Source organism: Hippopotamus amphibius, chromosome 12, assembly GCF_030028045.1.
Source record: "Hippopotamus amphibius kiboko isolate mHipAmp2 chromosome 12, mHipAmp2.hap2, whole genome shotgun sequence".
Lineage (NCBI taxonomy): Eukaryota > Metazoa > Chordata > Mammalia > Artiodactyla > Hippopotamidae > Hippopotamus > Hippopotamus amphibius.
This window is the reverse complement of record NC_080197.1, coordinates 70,654,110-70,669,828: the sequence shown is the minus strand read 5'-3', so window position 1 is coordinate 70,669,828 and position 15,719 is coordinate 70,654,110. Positions and strand designations below refer to the sequence as shown.

General features: G+C 35.8%; 1 protein-coding gene across 2 annotated transcripts in view; it reads right to left on the bottom strand.

The window, feature by feature from the left end:
• LRP6 (LDL receptor related protein 6) overlaps positions 1-15,719 on the bottom strand; it is a 178,410-nt gene that overhangs the window by 76,714 nt on the left and 85,977 nt on the right. For both annotated transcript variants that reach the window (XM_057701078.1, XM_057701077.1), the window contains one exon: positions 1,371-1,567. In XM_057701078.1, the coding sequence (XP_057557061.1) occupies positions 1,371-1,567 (197 nt within the window). The remainder of the gene's footprint in view (positions 1-1,370; positions 1,568-15,719) is intronic.

Genomic DNA, 15,719 nt, shown 5'->3' with positions numbered 1-15,719 from the left:
TGAAGAAAAGCTCCATGGAAGATACAGGACATGACAGAAGCCTTAAAAGACAGGAAGGACATATAAGAGGACATTCAACTGTGCTAAAACCACTTGAATGAAAGCTTGGAGGCTATACATTGGGTGAGATAATAAGGCGAACAATGCAACTGAAGATTAAGGTTTGACCAATAGGAACTAAAGCTGAATGAGCACAGAACATCTGCAATGGAGGCACTGAGAGTCAAAGAAAAGCCACACTTTGGAAAGATCTACATGGAAAAGACAAGCATAATGGATTCAAAAGGGGGAAACAGAAGCAGAGATTAGAAAGTTTGAAGAAAACGATATAAGGGGATGGATTTAAATAATACTCATAGAAAAAAATCAACCTAAGATGGAGACCAACAAAATATGAAAAATAAAAGAAAGCAATATCACACATAACTGCAAATTCTCAAACTAGTAAAACATAAAGGATCAACAGTGCCATTAAAAAAACAAGAACAAAGAGATTCTCTCCTGCGGGCCAACAATGAGAATAAAAAAATTCACGCAAGTGACAAAACTTTTTATTTTTATTTTTTTAACAAAAGAGTAACAAATATTTTAAAACATTTTTATGGACTCATGATCACCAGATTCCAATATGACACATTCAATATTTGACTATTTCCCCCTAATGGAAGGAGCTAATACAAAGCAATGCATAATCCAAAACCCCTGCATTTTTGGCTACAGAATACAGTCTGAAATACACTCAGACACATGCCAGACATTTACTTACCCACAAGTGCCAAACACTTAACATTCTCATATTCTTTTAGACTTAATTCTAGTCCTCTCTTAAAAGAAACTGTTGTCTATAGTCACAGCCCAAGTCATTATAAAGAATGACCAGAAACAGAAGCAAAACTAAGAAAAAAAGGTGGGGGGATAGGCTCAGAAAAAGAGTAGGCAAGTATTTTATTTAAGCAACCTGAGGGACTTAACCAGTTAGATTAATACAGGTTTCCATTCATGAAAAGTATCTGTTTCTAAACATACAATGAACACAATCACTCATTAGAGAGAAATAATATGAATAAGGAATGCAATTGTGCAGAATCTTATTAGCATATGAGCTATCTCAATTTCTCATTTTACTTCTCTCTTCTTTACCTCCATAACCCCAGACTCAAAGGGCTGGTGTGGTCTGTAGTAACAGATATCAAGCTACAAATGGTTTAGGCTGTTGTCTAGCCTGAATTATACTTTGACATTTTCCCTATTTTTTATTCCTTTCTACTACCTTTGGATACATCCTCCCTCCTCTTGCTCCTCACTAAAGCCAGACATCAGAGAACTACAAAGCTACTCCAACTTGCAATTTAAAAATCAAGATCACTTACCATTTGGCTGCCTCTGTTGGCTGAAGGCATGTATATCCATGGGAGAGAAGATGTTAGAATGGATTTCACGCAGACCCTCGCCAGTGTACTTGTTGCAAGCCAAAATGGAGTGTGTATTCCAGTCAGTCCAGTACAATGTGTCCTCAAATAACGTCAAGGCAAAAGGGTGTGGAAGGGAACCTTTAACCACCGCCTGCCTATTAACACAAAGAGAAAAACTCAAACATTTCTAAATTTTCTTCCTTAATCAAAACTTCACCTCTCCCTTTAAAATGGTCTTGTAGTCCGCATTAACACACACAAATCCTAGATAACACATATGTTTAGGTCAAATACACCTATGAAAAATAAGTCATAGAGTAAATTCAAATTTATGTGAATTCACGGTGTCCAAAATCTTCCACCAAGCACTTCAGAATGGTTCTTAACTTGGCAGCAGGCCCCAGGTGCACTACAAGCTAGCAGACAAAATGAAGGCCCAAGTATTTAGCACTGCTGTCCATTACCTTCCATCCTTTCACGTAATTCATGTCATTAGGAACAGAAAAGCTGGCAAAAAGAAAAATCCCAGGCTTTACAGTTGGCACTGGGAAATAGTTTTAAATCAGCAATAGGTTTTCCCCTTCTTGTGGAAGAACAAAGAATCTGAGCCTGTTTCTTCCATCACTTCTAATGGCTTTGATAACTGAAAAGTAAAAACATACACATGAGGCTAAAAAGTCGAAAAAAAAGTTGTTCTGGTAGAGCTCTCTCTCTGCAAACTCCAGTCTAGCTCTAGCAAATGATCATCTCAGCTGGCTTTCTGCTATATGGTTACATAATCTCCAAAGCCAGGTAGCAAGAAGCAATCCTAACCACTGGCAGAATGTGTTCACGAGACACAGCAGACAAGCAATCCTAACTAAATGGAAGGAGAGGTAAAGACCCTGATTAGTACTCCAGGCACAGAACTTCGCAGTGTCACGGAGAGTTATGTAATTAGTAAATAAGATAATTTGTGAATAATGAACAAATTGTGCTTGAGCCACAATAATAGCCAAGAAAATAAATGCTTTGCTATTTTCATTATCAAATCTAATATTTTCACAAATCACTCAGCTAGGAAAGAAAGAGCAAAATGTAAGCAATTAAAGAGAAATAAAGGATAACACACTTACAGATAATCAAACTTTTAGGTCCCTGAGGTTATCCGATGATCTCCAATACCTAAGAGATCACGGGTATACTAAATTAAATTTAAGAGCAGTAAGATAATTTTCATCTAAACAGAACTAGCATCTGTTATTGTACATGGAATGGTCATAGCCTAAGTTGCTTTTAAATTTGAGCCAGATTTTAAAATAACTGTATACAAGATTAGCATGACCAGTTTATCAAACTTTCTATTTTAAAACCTCATATCTATCTGTGCCAGCCCACATCACCACAGTTTTTCTCTTTTTTCTTAATTTTCACTTCCCTAACTGATTACTTTCCCTCTTATTTCCCAGTAAGAACTGTCACAATGCCCACTTCTGAAGTGGTTTCTTCCACTTTTTAAATGAACAGCTTTATTAAGTTTACTAAAATGATTATGCTATTACAGGAGTGATATCATAATTTATATTCAAATTTAAATAGGCCTGCATATTTCACACTGCAGTCTTCCAAAATTCATTATGGTAAGACAAAAAGAGAGAAGCTGTGCAGAAAGTCAAGTAACATGACTGAAAAATAAATAATACTAAAGATGAAATTACTTAGGATTTCATTAAACATCTCAAAGAATCACAAATTACATAACCAGATCTTTGAAAAACTCTGGGGAGAAAAAAAGCCTTCTAAGTTCTTTATATATTGTTAAATAAAAAGTTAAAATTCACTCTATTGAATTTAACACAGGAGAATAAACAGATAGGAAAAACAAAACCCCTCCCTAAAGGATATACTCATTTTACATACTGATGGAAAGCATTCATATGCTGATACGAAATGACACAGCTGAGTTCAAATGTATGCCGGCACTTACACTACTTATTTTCACAAGCTTTATTTTCCTCTTCTGTTACTGGAACATAATAATCTAACCTCACTGAGTCACTGTGAAGACTAAATGATACTATATGCAAAAGCAGGGACTTCCATGGCGGCACAGTGGTTAAGAATCTGCCTACCAATGCAGAGGACACAGGTTCAATCCCTGGTCTGGGAAGATACCACATGCCGCCGAGCAACCAAGCCTATGCGCCACAACTGTAAGCCTGTGTTCTAGAGCCCTCAAGCCACAACTACTGAAGCCCAAGCACCCTAGAGCCTACATGCCACAACTACTGAGCTCGTGTGCTGTAACCACTGAAGCCCATACACTTAGAGCCCCTGCTCCACAACAAAAGAAGCCACTGCAATGAGAAGTCTGCACACTGTAATGAAGAACTAGAGATAGCCCACGCACAGCAATGAAGACTCAACGCGGCCAAAAAATAAATTTTTAAAATAGTATTACATATACATGCAAAAGCATTTAAGCCTTATGCATTAGTACTTAATAAACATTTCATAAATGACTCCTCAATTTCAGGATGTATGTTTTCAATATTTAATATTTCTGACACAGGAATAATATTTTACAACTTAAGTGAACATTTCATGTGCTGGTTTATAACTCAATAAAAAGCTCTTAAAATCAATAGCTTATTAGAATCAAGTAAATACTAGACTCTGAATTATTTATATTCCCAGGACCTCAAACAACACAATATGTACAAATTAGGTGGATTTATTAGACACTCAGTGAATACCTGATAAAATAAAATATTTTAAATGAAATATGTAATTAACAGAGCAGATTTGTCCAGCCAATGGTGACTTGTTCTGAAAGTGTAGATAAGTGTACATAGTTTTCACCTTTCTCCCCTCTGGCTGGGATTACCTCCGTAAACTCGAGTTACTTCAATAAAGAGTTAATCATGGATACTGAGAACAAATGTGGCAGGCAAGATCGAGCCCAGTTCTTCAGTAGTATGCCACAAAAGGTTAATAAGAAAATGAAAAATGTTTTCTCCTTTTCTCATTTAACCTTTTAAAAACATCTAAGATTGTACCAGTACCATACTGTCTTGATCACTGTAGCCTTGTAGTACAGCCTGAAGTCAGGAAGCCTGATTCCACCACTCCGGCTTTCCTTCTCAAGATTGTTTTGGCTATTCGGGGACTTTTGCATTTCCATACAAATGGTAAAATTTCTTGTACTAGTTCTGTGAAAAATGCCATTGGTAATTTGATCAGGATTGCATTGAATCTGTAAATTGCTTTGGGTAGCATAGTCATTTTCACAGTGTTGATTCTTCCAATCCAAGAACATGGTATGTCCCTCCATCTGTGTTTGTGTCATCTTTGATTTCTTTCATTCGTGTTCTTATAGTTTTCTGAGTACAGGTCTTTTACCTCCTTGGTTAGGTTTATTCCTAGGTATTTGACTCTTTTTGTTGCAATGGTGAATGGGATTGTTTCCTTAATTTCTCTTTCTGATCTTTCATTGTTGGTGTATAGAAATGCAAGAGATTTCTGTGCATTAATTTTGTATCCTGCAACTTTACCAAATTCATTGATTAGCTCAAGTAGTTTTCTGGTGGCATCTTTAGGATTTTCGATGTATAGTATCATGTCATCTGCAAACAGTGACAGTTTTACTTCTTCTTTTCCAATTTGGATTCCTTTGATTTTTTTTTCTTCTCTGACTGCTGTGGCAAGGACTTCCAAAACTATGTTGAATAGTAGTGGCGAGGGTGCACATCCTTGTCTTGTTCCTGATCTTAGAGGGAATGCTTGCAGTTTTTCACCATTGAGAATGATGTTTGCTGTGGGTTTGTCATATCTGGCCTTTATTAATGGTGAGGTAGATTCCCTCTATGCCCACCTGCTGGAGAGTTTTTGTCCTAAATGGGTGTTGAATTTTGTCAAAAGCCTTTTCTGCATCTATTGAGATGATCATGTGGTTTTTATCCTTCAGTTTGTTAATACAGTGTATCACATTGATTGATTTGCGTATATTGAAGAATCCTTGCATTCCAGGGATAAACCCCACTTGATCATGGTGTATGATCCTTTTAATGTGTTGTTGGATTCTGTTGGCTAGTATTTTGTTGAGGATTTTTGCATCTAAATTCATCAGTGATATTGGTCTGTAGTTTTCTTTTTTTGTAGTATCTTTGTCTGGTTTTGGTATCAGGGTGCTGGTGGCTTCATAAAATGAGTTTGGGAGTGTTCCGTCCTGTGAAACTTTTTGGAAGAGTTTGAGAAGGATGGGTGTTAGCTCTTCTCTAAATGTTTGATAAAATTCACCTGTGAATTCATCTGGTCCTGGACTTTTGTTTGTTGGAAGATTTTTAATCACAGTTTCAATTTCATTACTTGTGATTGGTCTGTTCATACTTTCTGTGTCTTCCTGATTCAGTCTTGGAAGGTTATACCTCTCGAAGAATCTGTCCATTTCATCCAGGTTTTCCTTTTTTTGGCATATAGTTGCTTGTAGTAATCTCTTATGGTGCTTTTTATTTCTGCTGTGTCTGTTCTAACTTCTCCTGTTTCATTTCTAATTTTATTGATTTGAGTCCTCTCCCTCTTTTTCTTGATGAGTCTTGCTAGAGGTTTATCAATTTTATTTATCTCCTCAAAGAAGCAGCTTTTAGTTTTATTATTTTTGCTCTTGTTTTCTTTGTTTCTATTTCATTTATTTCTGCTCTGATCTTTATGATTTCTCTCCTTCTACTCACTTTGGGTTTTGTTTGCTCTTCTTTCTCTAGTTTCTTTAAGTGTAAGGTTAGATTGTTTATTTGGGATTTTTCTTGTTTCTTGAGGTAGGATTGTATTGCTATAAACTTCCCTCTTAGAACTGCCTTTGCTGCATCCCATAGGTGGTGGATCATTGTGGTTTCATTGTCATTTGTCTCTAGGTATTTTTTGATTTCCTCTTTGATTCCTTCACTGATCTGTTGGTTATTCAGTAGTGTATTGTTTAGCCTCCATGTGTTTATGTTTTTTACAGTTTTCTTCCCTGTACTTGATTTCTAATCTCACAGAGTTGTGATCAGAAAAGATGCTTGATATGATTTCAGTTTTCTTGAATTTACCAAGGCTTGATTTATGACCCAAAATGTGATCTGTCCCGGAGAATGTTCCATGTGCACTTGAGAAGAATGTGTAATCTGCTGTTTTTGGATGTAATGTCCTATAGACATCTATTAAATCCAGCTGATTGATTGTGTCATTTAAAGCTTGTGTTTTCTGTGTGGATGATCTGTCCACTGATGTAAGTGGGGTGTTAAAGTCCCCCACTATGATTGTGTTACTGTTGATTTCCTCTTTCATAGTTGTTAGCACTTGCCTTATGTATTGAGGTGCTCCTATATTGGGCATATATATTTATAATTGTTATCTCTTCTTCTTGGATTGATCCCTCGATCTTTATGTAGTGTCCTTTCTTGTCTCTTGTAACATTTTTTATTTTAAAGTCTATTTTATCTGATGTGAGTATCGCTACTCCAGCTTTCTTTGGATTTCCATTTGCATGGAATATCTTTTTCCATTCCCTCACTTTCAGTCTGTATGTGTCCTAGGTCTGAAGTGGGTCTCTTGTAGACAGCATATATATGGGTCTTGAAAAACACCTAAGATTGTATAAAGTGATAATTATAACAATTCCATCAGTTATAACAGAAATATAATATAAATGAAATTAAAGTACAAAGGGGAGGAGAGGGAATGGAGATATACTAGAGTAAAATTTCTATAATTTACAGGAATTAACTTAGTATCACCATAATGTAGATTTTGACAAAAGGAATACTGCAATTCCTAGAATAATCAGTAAGAATTTTTTAGTCCCCCAAATATTGTTTAAAAACATAAAAGGAATTCAAAAAGATATACTTTAAAAAAAATCTATTGAATACAAAAGGCAGAAGAGCCAAAGAAATGAAAAGAGAAACATGAAAAAAAAATCAAAATGCAGCTGTAAACTCAACCACATTATTAACATTAAATGTGAATAGATGAGGCATTCCAATTAAAAAGCAAAAGGTTGAATATGTTAAATATACAGTTTTTCTTTGGAAAAAGAAACATTTTTGGGACTTCCTAGGTGGTGCAGAGGTTAAGAATCCGCCTGCCAATGCAAAAGACACAGGTTTGATCCCTGCCCCAGGAAGATCCCACATGCTGCGGAGCAACTAAGCCCGTGTGCCACAACTGTTGAGCACTGCCAACATTCAACATTATATATTAAATAAGACGTCTTTAAAAACAAACATGTATTTTTAAAATTATGTAATGATCAGTTGACAAAAAATTTCTGACCACAGTCTAGCAGGAACCTAATTCTGTATTTCTCCTGAGAACAATGGTTCAGTACTCACTATATTTCAGTGTTCACAACAACTTTATAAAGTTAACATTTCTGGAAGACATGCAGATGGCTAACAAACACATGAAAAGCTGCTCAACATCACTAATTATTAGAGAAATGCAAATCAAAACAACAATGAGGTATCACCTCACACCAGTTAGAATGGACATCATCAGCAAATCTACAAACAGTAAATGCTGGAGAGGGTGTGGTGAAAACGGAACGCTCTTGCACTGCTGGTGGGAACGTAAATTGATACAGCCAATATGGAGAACAGTATGGCGGTTCCTTGAAAAAACTAAAAATAGAGTTACCATATGACCCAGCAATCCCACGACTGGGCATATACCCAGAGAACCCATAATTCAAAACGACACATGCACTCCAATGTTCACTGCAGCACTATTTACAATAGCCAGGTCATGGAAGCAACCTAAATGTCCATCAACAGATGAATGGATAAAGAAGATGTGGTACATATATACAATGGAATATTACCAGCTCTAAAAAGGAATGAAATTGGGACATTTGTAGAGATGTGGATGGACCTAGAGACTGTCATACAGAGTGAAGTGAGTCAGAAAGAGGAAAACAAATATTGCACATTAACACATATGCAGTATATAGAAAAATGGTACAAATCAACTGGTTCGCAAGGCAGAAATAGAGGCACAGATGTAGAGAACAAACATATGGACATCAAGTGCGGAAAGGAGGGGGTGGGGGAGGGATGAATTGGGAGATTGGGATTGCCATATATACATTACTAATAAGAAAAAAAAAACCAAATTGTACACTTGAAATATATGCAGTTGTATGTCAACTATATCTCAATAAAAATTCTTAAAGAAAAATAAATGAATAAAACAAAAAATAAACTACCACGTATGAGAAACCACTATAATTAATACTATGGAAAATATTTACTCTCACTAGCAAAGAAAAAAAACGTGAACACAAATAAATACATTTTTAAATTTCAAAAAGGATGAAATTATCTTTTCTTATTTAAACTTTATGTAAAAAAAATAGTAGATTAGATATGCAGAAATATACTGTGTGTGTCAGTAGAAATTAGTAAAATCATTTCACTAAGAAAAAAAAAAAAGGATGGCCTTAAAACTCTACCTTGACATACAAATCCTACTTCTAGTAATGAATGGTAAAGATATAATCAAAGACGCAGATTCATAGAGGCTCCTCTTTATTCCATCAGTATTTATATAAGTAAAAAATTACAACTTAAATATTTCACAATAGGGAAGTAAATCTACAAAAAATATCATTCAACATTCAGATTATTTCTTCCATTTATATTCCATAGCATAACTGTTTGACCTTACTCTTTTCTTATAACTTTCATTTTTTATTCTTCCTTATACTCCACCTCTCCACTTTTTATGGACTTTTCCTACCAGACTGAACTTATATGCTTTTTTTTTTAAATGTCTCTAGGGATGTGGACGCTATACAAACTGTTTTATTCAAATTTATTATCTTTATGTTCTTAAATCATATGTAATCCTATTTTAGAAAATAATCTACTTCCAGAGTAAGACAGCATCTACTGACACTCCCATGTGTAAGGTAAGAAGTTAACGTGCTCTTCTTCCTCATCTAACCATCCCACTACTATGTCTCATTTGTTATTGATGAAACCAGGAATTTTAGATCTCTTACATTGCCTTCATTTTATCATTTTTATGTGAAATATCAAAATATCTCACAGTTACATTGTTTTAAAAGTACAACTAAGGAAACTCTCCCATTTACCACTGCAACAAAAAGAATAAAAAACCTAGGAATAAACCTGCCTAAGGAGGCAAAAGACCAGTATGCAGAAAACTATAAGACACTGATGAAAGAAATTAAAGACAATATAAACCGATGGAGAGACATACCATGTACTTGGATTGGAAGGATCAACATTGTGAAAATGACTACACTACCCAAAGCAATTTACAGATTCAACGCAATCCCCATAAAATTACCAACGGCATTTTTCACAGACCTAGAACAAGAAATCTTACGATTTGTATGGAAACGCAAAGACCCCAAATAGCCAAAGCAATCTTGAGAAGGAAAGACGGAGTTGGTGGAATCAGGTTTCCTGACTCCAAACTATACTACTAGGCTACAGTGATCAAGACAGTATGGTACTGGCACAAAAACAGAAAGGAAGATCAATGGAACAGAAGAGAGAACCCAGAGGTAAACCCACGCACATATGGGCACCTTATCTTTGACAAAGGAGGCAAGAATATACAATGGAGAAAAAGATAGCCTCTTCAATAAGTGGTGCTGAGAAAATTGGACAGCTACATGTAAAAGAATGAAATTAGAATACTTCCTAACACCACACACAAAAATAAACTCCAAATGGATTAAAGACCTAAATATAAGGCCAGACACTATAAAATTCCTAGAGGAAAACATAGGCAGAACACCCTATGACGTACATCAAAGCAAGATCCTTTTTTGACCCACCTCCTAGAATAACAGAAATAAAATCAAGAATAAACAAATGGGACCTAATAAAACAAAAGCTTTTTACACAGCAAAAGAAACCATAAACGAGACAAGAAGACAACCCTCAGAATGGGAGAAAATACTTGCCAACGAAGCAACAAAGGATTAATCTCCAAAATATACAAGCAGCTCATGCAGCTCAATACCAAAAAAGCAAATAACCCAATCCACAAATGGGCAGAAGACCTAAATAGACATTTCTCCAAAGAAGACATACCGATGGCCAACAAACACATGAAAAGATGCTCAACATCACTCATCATCAGAGAAATGCAAGTCAAAGCCACAATGAGGTATCACCTCACACCAGTCAGAATGGCCATCATCAAAACATCTAGAAACCATAAATGTTGGAGAGGGTATGGAGAAAAGGGAACCCTTCTGCACTGTTGGTGGGAATGTAAGTTGGTACAGCCACTATGGAACAGTTTGGAGGTTCCTTAAAAAACTAAAAACAGAACCACCATATGATCCAGTAATCCCACTACTGGGCATATACCCAGAGAAAACCATAATCCAAAAGGAACCATGTACCATAATGTTCACTGCAACACTACTTACAATAGCCAGGACATGGAAGCAACCTAAACACCCATCAACAGTTGATTGGATAAAGAAGATGTGGCACACATGTACAATGGAATATTACTCAGCCATAAAAAGGAATGAAATGGAGCTATATGTAATGAGGTGGGTAGACCTAGAGTCTGTCATACAGAGTGAAGGAAGCCAGAAAGAGAAAAACAAATCCTGTATGCTAATTCATATATATGGAATCTAAAAAAAAAAAAAAAAAGGTACTGATGACCCCAGTGACAGGGCAAGAATAAGGATGCAGATGCAGAGAATGGACTGGAGAACACGGGGTGGGGGGCGGGAGGTGCAAAGGGGAAGCTGGGATGAAGTGAGAGAGTAGCATAGACATATTTATTTACACTACCAACTGTAAAATAGATAGCTAGTGGGAAGTTGCTGTATAACAAAGGGAGATCAACTCGATGATGGGTGATGCCTTAGACGGCCAGGACAGGGAGGGTGGAAGGGAGTTGCAGGAGGGAGGGGATATGGGAATATATGTATAAATACAGCCAATTCACTTTGGTGTACCTCAAAAGCTGGTACGAGAGTATAAAGCAATTATATTCCAATAAAGAGCTTAAAAAATTGTACACTAACTACTAGATTGAACTCCATGTTTAACTGGTTTCATTCTTCACAAATACTTATCTGATATCCTCACTCCACACTGTACTTCATCTCTATCAGTTTTCTGAAGTATAAGCAATTAACTTTTTCAGAAAGAGTGATATAAATGGCATATTTTGACTCCATTCATATCTAATAATGTTTTCTTGCTGCAGTAAGAGAACAACTCCTAGATCAGTCTCTATGTCTCAAATCATTTTTTTTTCCATTGTTTTCATCCCTACTTCTACAATTTGTGGGAGAATTTTTCAAGGTTCCCTTCCATTTCACTGATTTGGTTTTTTTTTTTCCATCATCTATCTGGTTGTCACTGCTTAAACTTTTAAATTTAACAATCAAGCTCTTTATTATCATTCTGTCTTTACCAGTCTTGAATGTATTCTTTCATACTATTTACTCTATTTTCATACATGGTTGCATCTTCTTGAACTTTGATAATTTTTTCCTCCTGCATTTTATAGGCAATTACAGGAAGACACTATTCTGAATCTTTAATATGGATCATTCATTTGAACTGTAGTATCTTCTCATGTGCCCAGTTATATTTTTCGAACAGGGAGGGAGGGCTTTCAGAGGGAAGACTGTACATTATCAGAAGTTGAGATTAATTCTGTTACAGCCTGAAAATTCCTGCTCCAAGCTTTCAGATCAAGAAGGGAGAAGGCAAACAAATTTCTGATTTATCACAATTTCATTTTAATTTGGAAATCAAATTACACTGGGCAGAGGACGGGGGGTGGGATCTAAAGCTAGCAATAATAGCAGCATATTCCTGTTTCTTTTGCATGTTTCTTGTAGCACCAAGAAGTCTGCTGGTATCATGACCCTGTTATTCTCTGGTAGCATTGTACTCATTCATAGCCAGCTTTAAATATAGCTCTTATGTTTGCCTAAGATGCTCAATCATGTCAAGCATGGTTGCCATAAGGTGCGTGTCCTTTAGTGCCTGGTATACTTCTCAGAGGTGCTAATAAAATCCATATGAGGCCTACCTTCCACCCTATCTCACCTTCCTCTCACCACACTCACCTTCAGCCATCCATCTCTAGAGCTGTGGTTATTATTGTTTATGTGGGTAAATCTCTTTAATTTGCTTCTTTGCAAAGAAGATCCTTCACAAACTCAGTAGATGACCAACCATACTGATTTGCCTGGGTCTGAGGGGGTTCCTGGAACCAGGCAGCAAGGATGGCTGATTATGCAACAGCTCAGTCAGACTGAGACATCCTTCAGTCTTAAAGAAATTCTTCAAGGTTTCTGGTATGTGGTTGTTATCTTTGCCTAAGTCTCTAACCCTGATGTAAAATCCCCTTATGTTTACAGTCCATGGTTTTAATAACCATTAATTTGATAATGGCTATAAATCTAAATCTCCCTCTGAGACTGCTCTGCTGAGCTGAAGGCTCATATATCCAAAGCTCCCCAGACTTTATCACCACAGTTTTCCGTAAGCAACTCAAATGCAAATGTAAACACGTCCAAAGCTGAACTCAATCTCATTCTCTTTCTACATCAAAAGAAGAAAGAAGTAAAGAAAGGAAAAAGAGTCTATCCTCCTTTCCTGAATCTTCTATTCCACTGAATGGCACTTCCAATGAACCAGCCATTAAAAGCAGAAACCTAGGAGTCATCATAGACACCATCAGGGAGCCCACAAGTGGTTTGTTAGAATTGGGGCATAGTAGGCAAGGGAGGAAGCAGTGAGAATACTTGTCTAAAACGAGGTAAATAAATTAGATTATGTAAGTTATAGTGAAGAGTTTGTACTTTACTAGAGAACAATGACGATTAATTGGAAGACTTAAGGAAGTGAAATAGTCTTCAAACCATTTTCTACACAACTACCAAAGGTATCTCAAAGACAAATCCATCGATGTCAATCTGCTACTTGAAAATTCAATGACTCAATAATTTCAGACTAAAATTCAAATGCCTTATCTTAGAAAACTAGACCTGGCATGATATGGCTCCTGGTCATCTCTCTATACTTGCCTCCAGCCATTTCTCACATTTATAATTGCTGCTGAATAGGAACACTGACAAACCAAAGCATTCTTTAATAACCTTAATAATAATTTTAATAACCTTAACTTGAAAACCTGACTCTAGTAATTACGAATTTAAATTTTTTCACAGAAAGGGTTTTTATATTCCTCCCAGTTTTTAAAGTTTATTATTTTTCTTCAGTGTCTATTAAGGCAGGTTAAAAGAATGTATTTACATCCTTGACACCTATGTTAAAGTCAACTAACCATATATATGTACACTAGTTTATGAACCCTATTCTGTTCCACTGATATCTATCGACGCTCAGATTTAGTACCTCATTGTTTTAACTACTCTGGCTTTATGGGAAGCCTTGAAATCAAGTGCAAAGTCATTATACCCAAAGTCCACAGTTTACCTTAAAGATCACTCTTGGTGGTGTACATTTCATGGGTCTGGACTAATGTACCTATCATCACAGTATTTTACAAAGTATTTTCACTGTCTTAAATTCAAATCCTCTGTGACTATTCATCCCTCCACTCATGCCCTCTTTTCAGTCTTTTTTTTTTTAATTGAAATATAAATACAAGTTGATTTACAACGCTGTGTTAGTTTCAGGTGCACAGCAAAGTGATTCAGTTTTATACATATGTGTGTGTATATATATTCTTTTTAAGATTCTTTTCTATTATAGGTTATTAAAAAATATTGAGTATAGTTCCCTGTGGTTTGCAGTAGGTCCTTGTGGTTACTTATTTTATATATAGTAGTATGTATATTTTAATCCCAAAGTCCTAATTTATTCTTCCCCCACCCCTTCCCCTTTAGTAACCATAAGTTTCTTTTCTATGTCTGTTTTAATCTCTAGGTTCCCTTATCATTCTTTGCAGTTTATCTGTTCAAGGACCTGGGATATCTGGCCTGTATGTCTGAATCTGCTGATGTATAATCATGGTGAAGTTCAATATGTTTTTCTGTTCTCTGTTTCTCCCGCAAATTTCCTGCAAATTCCAAGATTGATCAGACTCATGATGAACTGATCCTTTTGGCAAAATATAAGAGGATGCTCTTTTCTTTCTTCAGGTGGCAAACAGGGTCCGTTCTTTTCCTTGTTGCAATATTAGCAGCCATTGATGTTCAATGCCTAGACCCAATAATTCATTAGAAGTTATAAAATGCTGATATTCTAATTACATTATTTCTTTTTCATTTATTAGCTGGAATAGCTTTCTCATATCTACTACTTTGTTAGCTACTGGTAGATTCATACAGGAAAGGGAAGATAAATTGCTTGATTCTTTATTGTCAACATTCAAGGTAAAGAGCTGGTTCCCTATCATCCTCTGAAACTACCTCCTTTAATGAGCTCACACCAGTACTTTCAATTAAAGCTCAGAATTACTAATTTCTCTTACTTAACCTCAACAGTATTACATCTATATATCCTTTCTTCCACGCTGAAAATCCCACATATTCAAAGGCAACTTGAACTAATGTATCTAAAAATTACTCTTTTGATCCAAAATTATAAATATTAATACCAATACACCAATGTAGTCACTATAAAGAGTTGAACAAAATTTTTGCACATAGTGCCTCTACTTCTCACTCTATTTTTAAATTTTATTTCATTTTATTTTATTTTTTATTTCGTTTTTTCTTTTTTGGCCACGCCGCAAGGCATGCAGGATCTTAGTTTCCAGACCAGGGACAGAACCCATGCCCCCTGCAGTGGAAGCATGGCATCTTAATCACTGGACTGCCAGTGAAGTCCCTTCACTCTAATTATTTAGAGTGGTAGTTTATCTACATTATCTAAACATACAGTCATTACATACCATACTCTCAATTTTAATCCTCCTTTAGTTTTCATACAATTATATGTTTAATGCTCTTCAACAAGCCTTATTTTGTTATCTTGCTCATCATTTTGATTATCTAAAGCTCAGCCACCAGTCCATTTTCAGAATGACTCAGGGAAACAGTCTTTCTTGATTTCTTGCAGGTGAATAATTTGTCTATGGCTTTGTATGAGGAAAGTCAGTTTTGCTGAGGAAAAAAAATCACTGGCTCACACTTTCTTACTTTGAGTATCTTAAAAATGCTACTCCACTTAATTCTGACAGGGAGTACTGCTGTAAGAAAGCCTAACGTGAATCTAATTTTCTCTTCCTTTAAAAAGTCATTTATTTCATTCTAAAAGGCCCAGAGAATATTTTCCTTTTTCTGTAGTGTAATTTTAC